Here is a 19,996-nt window from a genome sequence, read left to right as displayed (position 1 = left end):
ACTTTTTAGCTTAAATCAAACCACCCGATTTGTCACTTAATCTATCAATATCCCTTTGCAACTTTCCACTCCCATCTACATTACTGTGTCACCTAACTTAGTGTCATCAGTAAACTATCCTGTACTATTCCTCCATCAAAGTCATTGATGGATATAATGAAAAGCTGAATCCCCAGCACAGATCCCTAGGAACATCACTGGGCACATCCTGACAATCAGAGAACATTTCCTTTATCCCTACTCTCTGTCTCCTATCTCCCAAACAAATTATCAACCCATGTCACAAGGTTGCCCCCAATTCCCTGCACGTTCATCTTGATGAATAATCTCCTGTGCAAAAAATGATCAAATACCTTCTGGAAGTCCATATAGACAAACCTCCATAGACCCTGTCCAGCATGTTAATGATCTCCTCAAATTGTTTTATAAAATTGATCATGTTGGTTACAATAACTTGCTGCAGAAGAATGCAATAACAGCTATAACAACCCAGAGAACATGATGAACATAAGAAATATGAGCAGGAGTAGGCCATTCAGTCCCTACTGCCTGCTGCACCATTTAATATGATCAGGACTAATCTTCTCCTTCAATCCCACTTTCCCACACTATCCCCATATCCCTTATTCCACAACAACCAGAAATCCATCAATCTCGATCTTGAATATATTCAATGACTGAGCATCCACAACTCCCTGAGGTAGAGAGTTCCAAAGATTCACAACCCTTTCAATGAAGACCTTTCCCATCTCAGTCCTCATCGACTGGCCTCGAATTTTGAAGCTTGAATGACAGGTCGAAACAAACCTACAGCAACAAACCTCCAAGTGTCAGCTAGTGAGTGATGTTTCCATTGTCACAATCAGTGCAGTTCCCTTTCCTTCACTCCAACTGGTTGTGCAGTCTCCTGCCTCAAACTGACCCCGTTTATAAACTATTGTGATGTCTGATCTCACTGGGATGTGCAGTGTGAGGGTGAGGCTTGTCCTGTGATCACACGGTTTGACTCGCCAGTTAAAGGGCCTTCAATTTGATTAAACAAAGCTTGTCAAACCCTTGGGCTTCATTGTGCTCGAATACAATAACAGGATTCCACTCAGTTACAACCCAGAGAACAGGGTGCACGGGTGATGGACAGGGATGGGATTGTTTGTCTCCTACCAATGATGTTATGTTGTTGTATACATTTACAGCAACTGTTGGAGGCCATTCAGCCCCTTGATCCTGGTCCCTACTTAATTACATGCTGGCTGATCCACATTACAAATCCATTTCCCTGCCTTTTAATCCTGATCCCCTGATAAACTTAGGAACATTGGAACAGGAGGAGGCTATTCAGCCCCTCAAGTCTGTTCCATAGTTCAATTTGATTACGGCTGATTTGTATCTTAATCTCATCCACCCCACTTAGTTTCATATTCCTTAATACCCTTCCTGACATAAATCTATCAATCTAATTTTACATATTATTGATTGACATTTCAAAGTAGTGACTGTGTTTGTGGTGTTGGGTAAACAGAAGGCAGACGTTAAAGGGACAGTTTTTGCCTGGAAAGTGGAGGTGACATTGTTCCCTGAGTGTTGGGATGGTGCACAGCTCCGTTCACCACAACATTTCTGCAGCTCCTGATTTACTCAACCCCACCCTCACCTCCACCTGAGATGCCCGAGTCCCCAGTAAAACCATTCCCCTCTCTCACCCTGGCCCTATCCCAGGTACAGACTTCACTTCCACTCCCTTAAGTTCAAGAGACATAGACTTGAAAGGTTACGTTGTACAACTGGTTAACCATCCACTGCCAGTGGACATCCAAGGACAGTTTAGACGGAGCTTGACTCTATATCTAACCCGTGCTGCACCTTCTCTGTGAGTGTTTGATGGGACAGTGTCAAATGTGGAGAAGTTATTCCTTCAAGCTCATATCCCAATGTTTTTTTTTAATGTAATGAGGGTTTCTGTCTCTATCACCCTTTCAGACAGTGAGTTCCAGACCCTCATCACCCCCTGGGTGAGTTAATTACTCCTCAACTCCCTTCTAATCCTCCAATCAATTACCTTAAATCTCTGCTCCCTGGATATTGACGTCTCTGCTCAGGGAAATAAGATCAAAACAATCCCAACACCTGCCTCTGCCACTTCCCTCCCTTCCACTAGCCCGCCAGGACAAACTTCCATTAATGCTCCCCCCTGCCGTAGCCCTGAACTCATATCTTTCTCTAGTTTCTCTCCTATCTCCCTTCATGCCCTCTCTGAGCTCAGAATGAGGACTGCCGGGCTGTGAGATTGTGGTGGAATACAATTCTGCTGCTGCTGATGCCTTACTGCACCTCATGGATACCCAGTTTTTGTATCTGTCCTTGCTCTACTTCCCTAGCGGTGATTAACATGGTGAAGTACTCATTCATCAGTTGGGAGGGGAGTGGTAGTTTTCCTTGAACTTGTTTGACCTGAAGCCATGAGACTCCATGGAGTCAATATTGAGACTTCCCCACCTGCCAGTGGGATGGGACATACCCAGGGATGGTGACGGAGGAGTCTGGGATGTTTCCAGATTGATACGATTCAGTGAGTATCACTGCAACTTGACCAGTCTGTGGGGCAGCTCTCCTCACTTGGGCACTTGTCCTCAGACCTTGGTAAGAGAGACTTTGCAGATTTCACTGGGCTGAGATCACCTTAATCTTATTCTGAGACAATGCCAGGATTGTGCAGATCCACCTGATTTTCCTCTTATTGGACTTTGTAGTGATTGTTTATCATTGTTTGCTCGGCTACTTCAGAGTGCAGTTCAGAGTCAACCACGTTGTGTGGGACTGGAATTACATGTAGACCAGACCAGGCAGTTGTAGCAGGTTCCCTTCCCTAAAGGACAATACTTGGGTTTTTGGAACAACCTGAAAGTTTTCAAGTTTTTATTTTGATTCTATTCTACAAATTCCAAAATTTATTAAATTCAGTTTCACAACATGGAGTGGTTGAGGTGGTTGCCTAGATGTCTTTAAGGGGAAACTAGATAAGCACATGAGACAGAAAGGAACAGAAGGATATGCTGACAGGGTGAGATGAAGAGGGGTGAGAGGAGGCTCGTGTGAAGCATAAACACCAGCATGGACCAATTAGTCCAAATGGCCTGTTTCTGCACTGTAATTCTATGTATGTAACTTTCCGTGCATGGATTTGAACTCTCAATCTTTGGATTGTTAATCCAGCACAATAGCAATTCAGTTGCCATACCTGGAGACACATTTATTGAAATGCCTTTTAATGCCTTTTTTAAAGATTTTACCTGAAGGCATCGGCCTTTCCCAAAAGCCTGGGTTTGGATTTGATAGTTTTGCCCAGTGCTGTGGCTGATAGCTGAATTTGGGATGTGCAGTCTGAGCGAGCGCAGTGTATCTAATTTCCCAGGATAAACCAGAACCCTTCAATCAGCTACACTGAAGCAATATTTTCCTTAGCTTCTAGCACTTCCTGCCCAGTGTGTTTTCTTCAAATAATTTTCAAAAACAAGGGGAAGTTTCAAAATCTCCATTGAATTAATATTTACCCTGAGTGTTTTTCAAATTAAACACATACTGTAAGGGTAAAACTGGCCTTCACCTGAACGACTTGAGCTCATAGTGATTTTACACTCCGCCCAACTGTCTTTTCCATTGTCTTCACGGTGCCTGGGAAGATGGGGGCTGGGTGGAGGAAAGAAAGTAGCCACATTGTCTGCTTCTGGTCACTATCCAGTGTCCCTGCTGGAAACAGAGGGTGTGTGACAGTCAAGTGAGGAAAAAGAAAGGACTTGCATCTGATCCCCACAGACGGGAATAGCCGACTGACACTCACTGTGGAATAATCTCTAACTGAGGAGTCAGCCCCTTCAGCAAAGGAGGAGAGGGAGTTGGAGGAAATCATGTTTCCTTTTCCTATTTTACGGAAGGATTGCACTGTACTACACCAGAGAATACAGAGGGATAGACACAACAGATAGATCCTGACCATCACCCAAGGAACAACTACACTACTGTGGGAAGACATCCAATCCCTTCACAGAATTGCTCAACACAGAGAAGGTTGGGCAGTGAAACCATCATCTGGAAATCGGTCAGGTCAGGGGAGCTTTGACATATCATCAGATCTTAAACTGGTCAGTGGTGTGGAACCTTCCATCAGAACTAACCTTTCTGAAGGTTCAGCTGTGGGTGATCAGTCAGCGTGAGGCTGGGAAGAAGTGTGAGTGGACTCCCAAGTGTGGTGAAAGCTTCAATCATTCATCGAGCCTCATGAACCACTGACTCATTCCTACAGGTGAGAGGCTGTTCAAGTGTGAGGAGGACTCCTCAGGCTTATAAGATTTCCTAACACGTAAGGTGCATCTGTTGTACCACCTGTAACACCGGATCAGCTACATGGAAGAGAAGTCATTCAAGTATGAGGTGTGCAACCGAGCCTTCCCCCAGTTATCGAAGCTTGTGAAACATCGATTCATCCACACTGGGGACAAACCATTCACATGTAAGGTGTGCAACAAATCATTTTCACAATCATCGAACCTCCTCAATCACCAGCGCATTCACGCGACGTGAAATCTTTCACTTGTGAGGTATTCTAGAAATCGTGTACACCAACGCATTCACACCAGGGAGAAACCATTCTAGATTGAGGTGTGTAATAAATCATTCTCCACCCATGGTCCCTTCCCATACATCAATGCACTCATGCAGGCGAGAGACCTTTCATGTGCGATGTGTGCGAGAAATCGTTCTTGCGGTCCTCAACCCTTCTCCAGCATCAACTCATTCACACAGACGAGAAACCATTTATGTGTGATCTGTGCAATAAAACATTCTCGCGGTCATCGTCCCTCAGTGCACACCAACACATTCACACAGGGGAGAAACCTTTGATGTGCAATCTGTGCGAGAAAACGTTTTCAAACACATCAAATCTCCATTTACACCGATGTGTTCACACGGGGGAGAAACCATTCGCGTGTGAAGTGTGCAACAAGTCATTCTCGCAGTCAACTCTCTGGAAACACATCCACACAGGGGAGAAACCATTCAGTTGTGAGGTTTCTGAGATATATTTCACCCACTCTTACGTCCTCTTGAGGCACCAGAGGATTCACACTGGGGAGAAACCCTTCAAGTGTGAGGTGTATGACAAATCATTCTCACAGTTAACAAACCTCCGTGCACACCAAAGCATTCACACAGGAGAAACTGGTAAAGTGTGAGGGGTGTGACAAATCATTCTTACAGTTAATGAACCTCCGTGCACACCAACTCATTCGCATGGGAGAAACAGGTAGAGTGTGAGGTGTGTGACAAAATCTTCACATATTTAAGGAGCCTCTTGTGTCATCAGATAAATCACACAGGAGAAGCCCTTCAAGTGTGATGTTTGCAGTGAAGCTTTTGTGACATCTACGAGCCTCCTGATAAACAACAGGATCCGCACGGGAGAAACCTCAGGTGCAAGGTGTGTGACCAAACATTCTCTCAGTCATTGAACCTCTGCGAACACCAATGCATTCACATATGAGCCTTCTTAGACAGCACCTTCAAACCCATGACCACTATCATCTAGAAGGACAAGGGCAGAAGATAGATGGGAACACCACCACCTGGAAGTTCCCCTCCAAGCCACTCACCATCTTGACTTGGAAATATATCACCATTCCTTCACTGTCATTGGGTCATAATCCTGGAACTCCCTCCCTAACTGCACTGTGGGTGTACCTGCACCACAGGGATTGCAGCGGTTCAAGAAGGCAGCTCACAACCGCCTTCTCAAGGGCAATTAGGAATGGGCAATAAATGCTGGCGTAGCCAGTGATGCCCACATCCAACAAATGAATAAAAAACATATGATGTATGCTACAAATCCTTCTGAGGTCATCATGCCTCCTGCTCCATTAGAGGATCCACACAGAGGAGATGTTTGTGACAAGGCTTTCACCCAATCTCCAGAAGCACCAGCAATCCATTCCGGTGTGAGTTGTGTGTCAAGGCTTTCACAGTCAGTGTAGCTCCTGATCCATCAATGCACTCACACGAGAGAAACCCTAATGGTGTGAGGCCTGTAATAAAGCCTTCAGACCTCCTGGGACATCAGTGAACCCACACGGGAGACAAACCCTTCCAGTGTGACGTGTGCCAGAATCGTTTCACCTTATTGTCCTCTCTCGCCATACACCGACATCTCCACATGGACTTGGAGCCGGGATACCTGCTTCCGTTGCACTGAGAGTTGTCTGTGCTGTTTACCCTCCAGTGTTCACACAGGGGAGTTGTCGTACCAAAGCACTGTCTGTCTCAGCAGTGTCTGTCTTGAACCTCTCCCACCATCAGTCCAATTGTTTCAAGAAGACCAATTTATCCTTTGACCAGACCACTAAACATCACCAAAAGACATCAATGTGCATAGTAGCTTATATATAAACTCAGCATCCTTTCAGTGCAGTGTCAGGTACAAGTCACTCACTGACTCTCGTTCTGACCAAGAAGGCAATCAGATACTCAGTGGTTAGAAAGGCTTCAGCTTCTGATCTATCTGCACAAGCACCCAGGAGAGGAGCCATTCCTGGGGTAGTAATAGAGGGATATTATGACACAGCCGATGGTAAAGGTTGAGTTGTTCAAATCCCAGAGGGAAACTTGAAACAACTGTCATAATTTATTTCTGCAATTTGTATGTTTCGAGATGCAGGTTTTGAATTCAGGAATAATAAGACCACTGAGTCGAAAGAATTTTTTTTATAAAACTAAATTAAACATTTATTAATACAAGAAAAATTATAAACACATACATATATCTACAAAATTACTACTATAATAACTTTAAAAATCCCCTAATTAATCTGACTCTTAGTTGCACCCCTGTTAAGGCAACAGTAAAACTCATAGATTTAAAAGACCCCAAGCAAAGCATATTTGACCTTACGAATTCAAAATGAAGTTCCTTGCAGACACAGTTGCAGGCGTACAGGCTGGTTACATTTTAAATGCCTCTGCCTTACACACACAAACTCCTTTCTGTTTACACGTGGCTTTTCGATTGTATTACAAGGTTTTTAATTTTACCTCTTCTAACAATAACACCACTTTGATTCCGCCAATTTTATTAGTAAGCTGAAAAAAAAACACATTGCTTGACATCTTTTAGCTAGGTGCAAGATTTTACCAATTCTTTTGAATGTTTTATTTAAAAATACAAATTGCCCCCTTGACACCTATGTTTCTAAACTTCCCCATGTTTATCTAATTAGCATTTCAAGCCTACTTATTTCTATACATCAAAGCACCCAAACTAGCTGGCTTCAATCCAAATAAGACACATATACATAAACACACATAGACAGACACCACTAAAGTCTATTTAAAAAAATAATTTCCAATAACATTATAGACATTAATCTCTTCATGATATCTCTCTTTATCCAAAAATGAACCGTCATAATTCTGAAAGAAGGCTTCATTTTTTTAAACCCATATTCCACTATCTATCATTCCAGTTCAGTGTCCCGGTTTTAAAATGTCCAATTTTCTCTTTAAGCTTCAAAAACTTGATAACGCATCTGGAAACGGATTCTCTCATCCAGCGACATGTTTCGTCTGTCGATTAAACGGTCGCAGTAATAAACTCCACCTGAAAAGTCTTGCACTTTTTTCTCAAAATTCGATCAGGAACTTTAAAGGATTTTGGTCTGTATAAACAATTGTTTCTGCTGAGTTGTTTGCCGCATAGATGTCAAAACGCTGCAATACCAACACCAACCCCAATGTCTGCTTTTGAATCATTGAATATCTTCTCTGCTTTGCATTCAATTTCCGTGAAAAATACCCTATCGGTTTTTCAATTCCAGTGTCATCTTCTTGTAACAATATGGCCCCATCGCCTATATCGCTCACGTCAATGGCCAACTTAAATTGCTTGGCATAACTGAGTACTGTCAAAACAGGTGTCATAGTTAGTACAGTTTTCAAAATATCAAATGCCTTTTGACACTCCAGTGTCCATTGAAACTTCTTGGGCAGAATTTTCTGTCTGTCGGGTGGGCGGGCCTGACCCAATCTCCGGCGGGCGGGGAGCCGATCCCCGCCGGAGAAGCGGGCCCTGGCGCCATTTTACGTGAGCGGGCCAATTAAGGCCCACCCAGCATGACATCTGGCGGGAAGAGCTATGCGCTCCCTGTGCGGGCGGGGGAGGGATTCCCCAAAAGCGAGAGTGCGCTCTTTCGAGCATGTGCACGAAAGAGTGCACATCTCCCTGAGGCTAAGTGCTGCCTCAGGGAGATCGCTTACACTTTTAAAAAGATTAAAAATAGAAAAAGAAAACCCCTAACATTTCCCTCTCATGTGACGATCTCACATGAGATGGGACATGTTCATAAATTACGGTAAAACTTTGTTAAACTTTTTAGAACACTGCATGAAACCTCATTCCGCCAGTGGATGAGGTTTCATGTTTTTTCTATTTGCCGCCGGGGCTCCTGGCCTGCTCACCAACTTTAAGGTTGGACAGGCAGGTCCTTTAATTGTTTAAATGATCCTGTCAATGGCCTCAGTTGGCCATTGACAGGTCAGCGGGCACACAGCTGATTTTGCTGTGCCGCTGCCTTCCTGAAAATTTAAATGAGGTGGGATGACGTCGGGGGTTCCGCCCGACGTCATCCCGTATCATTTTACGCGTCGGCAAGTGAGCCCTGCCCCCTGCTCGCCGACAGCAAAATTCTGCCCCTTGTTTTTTTAATATTTCAGTCAGTGGAGCAACCATACTGCTAAAATTTGGTACAAATTTCTGCTAAAACCCACTTATGTCCAGAAATCGCAAAACTTCTCGTTTTGTTGTAGGCATTGGGAAATCCATGATAGCTTTGACTTTCACATCTCTTGGAGCCACCTTACCATGTCCATGATATGGCCTAGATACGTAACTTGCGCTTTTGCAAATTCACTTTTAATCAAGTTCATCACCAAATTAGCTTCCTGTAATTGAGCAAATAACTTTTCCAGATGCTGTAAATGCCCATCGTACGTCTGACTGAAAACTATTAAGTCATCAATATAAACAGCACAATTGCTTGGACCTGCAATTACTTTGCTTGTCAGTCTTTGAAATGTCGCAGGTGCATGGTTCATCCCAAATGGCATGACTTTAAACTGATATAGTAAACTTGGCATCACAAAAGCCAATATCTCCTTTGCTCTCTCCGATAATGGTACTTGCTAATATCCTTTTAGCAAGTCAATCTTTGTGATAAATTTTGATTGTCCCACTTTCTCAATACAATCCTCCAACCTTGCTAGAGAATATGAATCCACTTTTGTCACCACATTAACCTTTTGATAGTCCACACACAGTCTTTGTGTTCCATCCGGTTTCGGTCCCAGCACAATATGCAAACTCCAGTTACTGCAACTAAACTCAATGATATCATTTTGAAGCACAAAATCAATTTATTTCTGTACTTGTGATAACTTTTCCAGATTTAACCTATGAGGATGTTGCCTTATCGAAGATGAAACTGTTACAGACACATCATGTATAGTTAAATCTGTCTTCCCCAACTTATTCCCATAAATAGCTTTGTGTGACTGCAATGGCTTTTCCAAATCAGTATGACACTTTTATGGAAGGTAAATCAATATTACATTTAAGTTTTCAAGAACCCCCTCATTATCCAATTTGATTAAAGGAAAATCAAATTCAGAGTCTTGCATTTCTACTTCTTTCTCATCTTCTACCATCACTAACATTTCCTTTTGTTCCTCTTCCCTGTCAAAGTATTTTTTAAGCATATTTACATGACACACCCTCTGCTTATTTCTTCTACCTGGAGTATTCATTAAATAATTTACTTCACTCAATTTCTTTTCAATCCTGTAAGGTCCACTAAATCTTGCCTTTAATGAGTCACTCAATACTGGTAACAGCAATAAAACTGCAAGCTTTAGCTTTCTTATCTGCCTTCACTTCCATCACTTGCTGTGGTATCTTTAAATGTTGCCTAACCAACTCATATTCTGTCTAATCTCTCACTGAAGTTTGATACATAATCGAGGAGAGTAGTTTCTGTATTTTGTCCCACCAATTTCTCATAAATTAATTTCAGTTGTTCCGTTACCTCATGACTATAGTTCAAAATGACTAAAACCAGTCGATGCATTAGGAGTGTCCCTAATAGCAAATAACAAAAATGGAATTCCCCTATACCGATCCTGTGGATAATCCTGACAGTACGCTCTCATCGTAGTTTTTAAAGTTTGATGCCATCTTTCCAAAGCTCCTTGTGACTCAGGATGATAAGCTGTTGACTTAAATTGTTTTATCCCCAAACTGTTCACTACTTCCTTAAATGACTGTGACATAAAATTTGAACCCTGATCTGATTGTATTTCTTTAGGTAAGCCATATCTTGTTTTAAAAAATTTGTTAACTCTTCCACAATCTTCTTAGTTGTAATATCTCTTAAAGATATCACTTCAGGGAACCTGGTAGACACATCCTTTGTCAGTAAGTACTGATTTCCACTTTTAGTCCTAGGGAGGGATCCTACACAACCAATCATGATCCTAGTAAAAGGTTGTTCAAATGCTGGTATTGGGATTAAAGGTGCCTGCTTGTGGTTTCCCTATTACCTGACATGTGTGCCATGTTCTACAGAATTTGACTACATCCCTATGCAATCCTAGCCAATAAAAATACCTCTGTATCTTTTCTTGTGTTTTCCTAATTCCTAAATGTCCCCCCGTTGGAATTTCATGAGCCACCCTCAGAATCATATTTCTATACCCTAATGGGATAACAATCTGATGTACCTCCCTCCAGCTTTCATTTGCTGAGGCACGATCCAGCCTCCATTTTCTCATTAAAATATCATCCTTAAGGTAATAACATTCTGGTATACATTTTGCTTCTGTTTCTGAGAAAGTTTTCTGATATAACTGTTTTAATTGCAAATCCTCCTGCTGCAACCTAATTAACTGCCTTGAGTTAAACACTTCAGCTGAATTGCCCTGTAATATTTCTTACTGAACAAAGTTATCAAACACAGTGCCTGCTATTTGGATTTCAATACCTTCCTCCAGGCTTTGAACTGCCTGTCCTTCTTGTTTTTCTTGTTTCAACCTGTGTTCCTGTGATCTCATTATCACTCAATCTGGAAACAATTCAGTATGCTCTCTCTGTAACACCTCTGTTGACAACACTTTTACAGGCTGCTCAACTACCATCTCCCACATTTGCCCAGAATAAATTGAACCTCTCCAATGGGCAATTTTTCTGCTATTCCAACAATAATTGCACCTTTCTTCCATTTATTTAAATTTATCTTCCACAATAGAATAGATTTAGTGTTTCCAGGAACCCCACTTATTACCACCTGTTCCTGCAATCCTCCCTCTGAACAAATATCACTATCCCACAACATTAAGGATTGACTAGCCCCCGTGTCTCTTAAAATTTTAACATCTTTACCTACACTCTGTACACATGGTAAGACTTTCTCTTCACGCACAAAATCTTTAAACATTTTTGCAACTTGACCCTCAGAATTCTCTTGGGTAAACTTTACCTATCACAGATTCTCCCTGTTTACCTATCACGGATTCTCCCTGTTTTAATTGTACACAAACCACTTGTTTTTCCTGTACCTGAACCTGAAAACCCAAAGTACTTTTACTTCCAGAACTTTTCTGCACCCCAATAATTCCAAAAGATTTTCCCTACAATTTCCAACACACTGACTTCATGTGCCCCACTTTATTACAATGAAAGCACCTCAACTTTCTAATGTCACATCTACGCTCAGCACCTTCCTCTTTATTCTGAGAAAAAACTTCCTGGGAATTTCCAGCTACTCCTCTTCCCTGACTACCCACCTTCCTTTCACCTTCCCACTTTCTATCCTTTTCGGATTTAAAGGGTGACAGAAAAAAGGTTTAGCTCTATGAACTCAGTCATAATCATCAGCTATCTCTGCTGCTTGTCTTGCAGAATCAACCATCTGTTCCTCCACATGAGTTCTCACTATGAAAGGGATTGATTCTTTAAATTCTTCCAAAAGAATCACTTCTTGAAGAACTGCATATGTGGCCTCTGTTTTTAATGCTCATATCCATCGGTCAAAATTACTTTGTTTTACTCTTGCAAACTCAATATAAGTTTGCCCAGGCTGTTTTCTCAAATTCCTAAATTTCTGCCTGTATGCTTCAGGAACCAACTCATACGCACTCAAAATAGCATTTTTCACCATATAATTCACCAATACTTCTTCAGACAGCGAAGCATATACCTCATGCGCTGTATCCACCAACTTAGACTGTAACAATAATAATAACAAAAAACTACTGCGGATGCCGGAAATCCAAAACAAAAACAGAATTACCTGGAAAAACTCATCTTTTGATTATCTGCTCCTATCACTGCTTGCTTGTCCCTACAACCACCCCACCCCCAACTTCTCTCCCCCAACCTTAAACCAGCTTATATTTCACCCCTCTCCTAACTTCACTCAGTTCTGCTGAAGGGTCATGAGGACTCGAAACGTCAACTCTTTTCTTCTCCGCCGATGCTGCCAGACCTGCTGAGTTTTTCCAGGTAATTCTGTTTTTGTTTTAGACTGTAACAATAATGTCCAGTTTTCCTGTGGCCATTTCATTTGTTTAGCTATCTTCTCAGATGAGATAAAGAATGCTTCAATATCTTTTCCTCAAACTTTGGAAGAGCCTGTACAAATTTAAGCATCCCCTGACTGGGTTTTACTCTGGAGATAGGTCCTTCCTCACCTCCTGGCGTCTTTTTTTTTTAACTGCCAACACTTTCAGTTGGAATTCTCTCTCCCTGTTTCTCTTCCCTCCTTCTCTATCTTTACAATTTCTAGCTCCCTTTCCTGTTTCCTTTCTCTCTCCTGCCTTTCTGCCTGTTCCCTTTGGGATGCCCTGTCTCTTTCTTTTTCTTCCAATTCAATCGTTTTTATTTGCAACTGAATTTGAGCCCATTCCAATGAACCACACTTGGAGAACTCTGTCTCTCAGGTATTCCTTTCAATTTCAAATGCTGTGCTGTCACTTCAATTGTGTCTGATTTCCTCGCTCCCACAGCTAACCCCAATTGTAATTTATCCGCCAACTCTGTTAACTTACTCTTGGACATTTTTTTGTAACCCAACCAGAGTTATATCTTCTACTTCCAAAAAAGATTTAGGCATGGATACAGCCATTTTTGCAGTTTCACCTCTTCAAATATACCTCACACCCACTCCTGAATTCAAAGTGCTTCTTGTGCTCATAGCTTTAAGATTCACCAATTCCAAAAAAAATCAAGGAATTTCAAATGCATCCTGCCAAGAGCCCCCAATTATTACGATACAGCCGATGGTAAAGGCTGAGTCGTTTAAATCCCAGAGGGAAACTTGAAACAACTGTCATAACCCATTTTTGCAATTTGTATGTTTCGAAATGCAGGCTTTGAATTCAGGAATAATAAGACCAGTGATCCTCAAGAGGTTTTTCATAAAACTAAATTAAACGTTTATTCATACAAGAAAAAATTGTAAGCACATAGATATGTCTACAAAATTACTACTATAATAACTACAAAAATCCGCTAATTAATCTTACTCTCAATTACATCCCTGTTAAGGCAACAGTAAAACTCATAGAGCAGAATTTTCTCATCAGCGTGCAGGGGCGGGCCCCGCATGCCGACGCATAAAATGACATGCGGTGACGTTGGGCATGCATTCCAACGTCACTGCGCGCCATCGCAATATTTTGGTGGGCGGGCGCACAATGATCTCTGATGCGTGCTGCCATTAATTAACAGGCCAGTTAAGGCCCTTGAGCCACTAATTGACACCGATTTTTTGGGACCCGTGCGATCTACAGATCGTTGCATGAGCGCAACGGGCAGGCCACATTTTTATTAACCTCATCCACGGGCGGGATAAGATGGGTGAGTAGGGTTGCGAGTGATCTTTTGTACACATTTACTGTTTAAACTTACTGCTACTTGCCTGTGCGAGCAGGACAACTTCAAATCTCTTCACAGCTGCTTGGACAGGAATAACAGGCTTCAGGTCAGGACTCTGGAGTAAACATCACTTTTGGGGCCTTGCTAGTTTCAGGAAGCCTTCCCTTACCCTGGGAATGGGAGCTGTGCTCTCCACTGGAGGCACCTTCTCTGAGGAGGAAGGGAGGGCCAGAAAGGGGAGGAGGCCAGGAGTCCATATTCAGTCTCCAGGGGAGCAACCTTTGGAAGGAAAGGCGCAGGCACAAGGGGCGCAGGGCCAACACTAAGTGCAAGGTGGAAGGGGCCACAGAAGATGCCACTATCCTGCTGCCAGGGTTTACAGGCAGTGAAGCAGCTACCTCAATATGTCTGAGGTGCAGTGCCAAAGGAGGCTCCTTCTCTCAAGGGAGACAGTGACCTCCATCTGCCAGATGATAGGCCCTGAGATCTGCGCCAACTGTGTGGGTGAGCACCCCATACCAGTGGCGTTGAAGGTTACAGCTGCCCTCAACTTCTATGCCTTCGGCTCTTTCCAGGGGTCGGTAGGTGATCTTTGCGGAGTCTCCCAGTCAGCTGTCCACACTTGTGTCAAGCAGGCGACAGACGCTCTGCTCAGGCGTGCATTGACTTTCATTCAGTACCACTGGGATGAGGCCAGCTAGACCGAGTGAGCCAGAGGCTCTGCAGCGATTGCTGGGTCCCCCTGCATCCAGGGTGCAATTGACTGCACGGATGTTGCCATCAAGGCACAAGCAGGTGAGCCGGGTGCCTTTGGTAACAGGAAGGGATTCCACTCCTTGAAAATGCAGATTATGTGTGACCATAGGATGCAGATTCTGCAAGTCTGTGCAAAGTACCCAGGCAGCTCCCATGACGCTTACATCCTGAGACACTCGCAGGTGCCAAGGATCTTCAGTGCTCCAGCCCGGCTGAATGATGGCTGCTGGGTGACGAGGGCTATCCCCTCAAAAGGTGGCTCATGACGCCTCTCTGCCATCCAAGAATAGAGGCTGAGTAGCGGTACAATAGCCTCCACAAGGGCGGTGGTAGAGAGAACCATTGGTCTTCTCAAGATGCGCTTCTGATGTCTGAACCGTTCAGGGGGCGCACTCCAATACCCACCTCGATCGTGTATCGCTGATAGTGCTTACAATTTGTGCTCTCCACAATCTGGTGCTGGGAAGGGGCGACGCAGTGCAGGAAGAAGATGTAGACCCGATGAGTCCAGTAGTGAGTCTGAGGATGAGCATGCACAGGAGAATGCTGTAGGGATAGACGCTGACCCGGGCAATCTCCAGGGAGGCTGGGACACTCAGGAGGCTTTAATCCAACGAACCTTCAGCTAGCCCACCACAGATGGACCTCCAACACATGCCAGGGCTGCAGACTCCATATTTGATATCTGAGAGCAACATTTGCCTGGTTAGGGACATTAACTATGTGCCTTGTCAATAAAGCTCAATGACAAACAAGTCACTCATAACACCATGGGTTCCTGTCCACCTGCAGAAGTAAGGAATCACCCTGAGCCATGTTCACATATGAAGCATTTAATGAATTCACAAAATAAAATAGAAGAGAAACTTCATTCACAGGTGTTCAGCATCACACCAAATTATAATCAACTAATACCAGAGCAACATAAAACCACCAGTGAGAAGCCCATGGTGTGCCTAAGGTGCCTTAAGTTTACGTTTTCAGGTTCTACGTCTAGGTGCTCCCCCTTCGCTGGCACTGGCATTCGAGACAGCCTGCCCGCTCTGCTGTCCTGTTGGCCTTGATGACCTTGGCGGGCGTCCTCTGGCCCATGGAGCCTTTGATGGCCCCACCTGGGAGGGAGCAGCCAGTTCCACGCTGGCATTGCCCCAGACGCCACAGCCTCATCGGATCCCACGGTTACTGGCAGAGGGGCGGAGGAGCAGCTACCCTCATCCGGAGCGCCCTGAGAGGAGCCGGCAGAGACAACAGGCAACTCATGCGCCAATGTGAGGTCGCTTCGGACCTCCCTGCTCACCATTGATGGATGGGAACCTACCTAGGATACTTGGTGCCCACACCATCTCCCACACTGGCACTTACCAGCTGAGGTCAATGCCGCTGTGAGGGCTTGCAGGTCCGAGCGCAACCCTAGGAAGCCCTGATTGTCCTCCTGGAGGAGCCTGTCCACGAGAGTCGCCACTCTCTCCATGGAGGAAGTAGGGCACTCGGCCATGATGGACATTGCATTGCTGATGCTCCACATAGATTCCTCCAGCACAGAGACCATGCCACACATAGCTTCATGTACCTCCGCCAGATCCTCCCATAGACCCTGCAGGACTTCTAGCATCTGCTGCCTCAGGGACGGCTCTAGGGGAACATCATCAACCACCTACTGAGCATGTGCCTGATCCCCTGCAGTCCTCCGACTGCCGGCGCCATGGGCACTTTCTGTCTCCGCCTGCACCTCAAGTGAGTGTGAAGTGCCCTCACTGGTGTGCCCCGGGGCACTAGCCGACAACCTCATTTCCACCGAGGTGCTAGTATCTGCATTGGTGCCTGCCTGGCAGAGATGGAATGACACTGGTGCTTGTAATTCGTCAGGCCCTCAGCCTCCTCCTCCCAGCCCTGCTCCAGTGATGCTGAAAGGAAGAACAAGGACACTTAATTAGTTCAAGTTGAGACAATGTCAATGTGCATGCCTGGCCCCTGGATCAGTATGCACTCATCTTTCCATAATCAATGGGAAACCCATGTTGGAAGCTTAAATCACTAAATATTCAACAGTGGAATGGTTGCTGGGACAGACATGGTGACCTCAGTACGCGGCACACTTACCTCCCCCAGGCACCCAGCCTCACAGCCACCGGTGGACCTGGGCATATGGTGCCTCTCCAGCTCCATCTCCTCCTGCTCGTATCTGGTTATAATGGCCAACTGGGCCTGGCCTTCGCCAGTCCGCATCAACTCTGTGGTGTTCTTTGCGGTCTTCTCCTGAAAAGGAGAGAGGAGCATTGATTAGTCCACCCTGTACCTGGATTGCCATTGCATCTCTGCCACCCCCACCTGAGTGGGACATTGCAGGGCTCCAGTGAATCATGACCCTGCAGCTGCTGCACACTCACACCAAGAAGCCAGGGCTGACCCCCCTTGCCCGCTAACTGCCTCCATCACATTTGCCACCCACATGGTTTCACCTTGCAAAGCAAGGACGCACAGGCACATAGAACGCCAAGGGCAGCAGATGGATGGGTGCCCTGCCACCTGGAAGCTCCCCTCCCAGCAAGTCAGCAGCCTGACTTTGACGTGTTTTGGAGTTCCAGCACTGCATCTAGGAGCAGATCCTTGAGGTTGCCCCCAAAACAGTCCTGTGGGTGTATGTTTACCACATGCAGCAGGTGCAGAGCCCAGCTCAGCACAACCCTCTCGGGGTGAACTAGGCATGGGCAATAAATGCTGGCCCACCCAACGAAGGACACATGCCGTGAATGTTTCAATTCAGTAACTACATTCAGACTTGGGGGGGAATGTGGCAGTGGGTGGGGGGAAACCTAACTGCCACTAAAAAGTGACCCATACCAACACGGTACTCATCCTTCCCGAGTTCAAGAGGTCGTTGAAACGCTTGCAGCACTGAACCCAGGTGTGTCGCACCGCGTCTTGCGAACTCACTATCTCTGCCACCTCCTCCCAGGCACGTTCGGTCATACGGGGGCGCCTCCTCCTCCCGTCCCTGGGAACAAGGATCTCATGACGTGCTGACACCTCCACGAGGAGGGCAGCAAGGCATTCGTCCAAAAAGCGAGAGGCGCAGTGCCCCACTGACCTGCCCTCCTGCCTGGCCTGCTCACCAGCAGCACTCTGGGGAGCCCTTCTGCTGGCCATGGTTCACAGCCTTTGGAAGGCTGCCTGCATGCTCTTTAAACAGGCTGCCGGGTCAATATTGGACCTGGCAGTCATTTCAGCCCCGCCGCCGCCCGCCCACTCCCACTGTCCTCGGGAGCCACATTTCATGCTGGGCGGGCCGTTGTAAAATGGTGGCACGGAGCCGATTGTGGGTGGCGATTGGCTCCGGACCCACCCGCGCCACTCCTGAATGGCCCGCCCAACAGGGAGAAAATTCTCCACCATAGATTTAAAAGACCCCAGGCAAAGCACATTTGACCTTACGAATTCAAAATGAGGTTCCTTGCAGGCGTACAGGCTAGTTACATTTTAAATGCCTCTGCCTTACACACACAAACTCCTTTCTATTTACCCGTGGCTTCTCCTTTGAATGTAAATTTCCCATTGTATTACGAGGTTTTTAATTTTACCTCTTCTAACAATAACACCCCTTTGATTCCACCAATTTTATTAGTAAGCTGAAAAAAATAAACACTTTGCTTGGCATCTTCCAGCTAGTTGCAAGATTTCACCCATTCTTTTGAATGTTTTATTTAAAAATGTAAATTGCCCCCTTGACACCTATGTTTCTAAACTTACCCATGTTTATCGAATTACTATTTCAAACCTACTTCTTTCTATATATCAAAGCACCCAAACTAGCTGGCTTCAATCCAATTAAGACACATATACATCAACACACATAGACAGATACCACTAAAGTCTATTTTAAAAAATAATTTCCAATAACATTATAGATATTGATCTCTTCATGACAAGGGACTTCAATTAATCTCAGCATCTCTGGTCTATGGAGGGGGAGAATCAGTCAGGAGTCCCGTTCCTCATCAGTGACTCCAGCTGGGAATTCAGGGGGAGGGCAGGATGTGTCTTAGCTGTGGCAGTCTCCATTGTCTCACAACATTCACTGTCTGGGTCTACACATGCTGAATGGCCACTCGAACAGAGCACTAGAGGCCAATCAATGTCCGCAGCCTGTACTCCGGGTCAGTATCTTGAGGATTAGGGGGAATGTGAGACGGGAAAGAGGGTATCACCCTTTCAACAACAACTTGCATTTATACAGCGCCTTTAATATAGTAAAACATCCCAAGTTGTTTCATACAAAAATAATCAGATAAAAATGAACACTGAGACAGAGAAGGAGACATGAGGAGGAAGTGTCACTGTGTCTGCTAATGGTCTAGTCTAGTCTAGAAGCAACAACAGCATGGATGAGGATTTCAACAGCAGATGGACTAATGTGGGGGTGGGGGTGTTGTAAATGGGTGATGTTACAGGGGGGGAAATGGGTGATCTTTGTGATGGAGAGGGTATGGGGTTGGAAGCTCTGCTGGAGGTTGAAGAGGATAACACTGACCAATTGTTGTTGGGGATGAGAGTGGAGAGGGCAATCAAGAGGAATTTAAGGAATGTAGGAGCTGGAGTGATCCCTTGAGCCTTACACCATTCAGTAAAATCATGGCTGATCCGTATCTGAACTCTATCTACCTGCCTAGGCTCTGTAACCCTTAATCTCTCTATCTAACAATAAACCTATCAATCTCAGTTTTCAAATTTTCAATTGACTCCCAGTCCCAACAGATTTTTGTGGGGAGAGAGTTCCAGATTTCCAGTCCCCTTTTTGTGAAGAAGTGTTTGCTGACATCATCCCCGAACGGCCCAGCTTGAATTGTAGTGCTATGACCCCTTGTTCTGGACTCTATCAACTCATTTAATCATCATAAACACCTCAATCAGATCACCCTTTAATTTTCTACATTCAGGGGAATCGCTTCCTGAGGTGCAGTGCCCAGAACTGAACACAGTTCTCCAGATAGGGTCTAAAGACAGCTCTGTGCAGCTGTAACATAACTTCCACAAGGACACAGTTGGTTCTGGGGAGGAGAAGTTGTGGGTTATCTTTTCTCTTCAGGATGGTCCTGGAGTAATGAGCAGTTTTGGCAGAGGAAAGCAGGACCACCAGTGTTTGATGTGGTCCAGTCAGATTTGATGTTTAAACCAGTTGTGTACCAGTTACACTCAAATCTTCAGCCCTTGGACTTGAGAAGCAGGGAGATCGACCAGGGAGGAAGAGGGTAACGGTAATTTTGGGGACAAGGG

The 19,996-nt window shown here is 44.9% G+C and overlaps 2 protein-coding genes across 3 annotated transcripts in view; both read left to right on the top strand.

The window, feature by feature from the left end:
- LOC144695247 (uncharacterized) overlaps positions 1-19,996 on the top strand; it is a 486,191-nt gene that overhangs the window by 418,621 nt on the left and 47,574 nt on the right. The window lies entirely within an intron of this gene.
- On the top strand, positions 4,665-8,525 carry LOC144695172 (uncharacterized; the record flags this gene model as incomplete). The annotated part of the gene is made up of 1 exon (XM_078566058.1): positions 4,665-8,525. A coding segment is annotated over one exon (564 nt), but the record flags the coding sequence as incomplete, so codon positions are not given.

The sequence above is a fragment of the Cetorhinus maximus genome, chromosome 21 (genome assembly GCF_964194155.1).
Source record: "Cetorhinus maximus chromosome 21, sCetMax3.hap1.1, whole genome shotgun sequence".
Taxonomy (NCBI): Eukaryota; Metazoa; Chordata; class Chondrichthyes; order Lamniformes; family Cetorhinidae; genus Cetorhinus; species Cetorhinus maximus.
The sequence above is the reverse complement of the archived record's forward strand: the minus strand, read 5'-3'. Positions and strand labels throughout refer to the sequence as shown.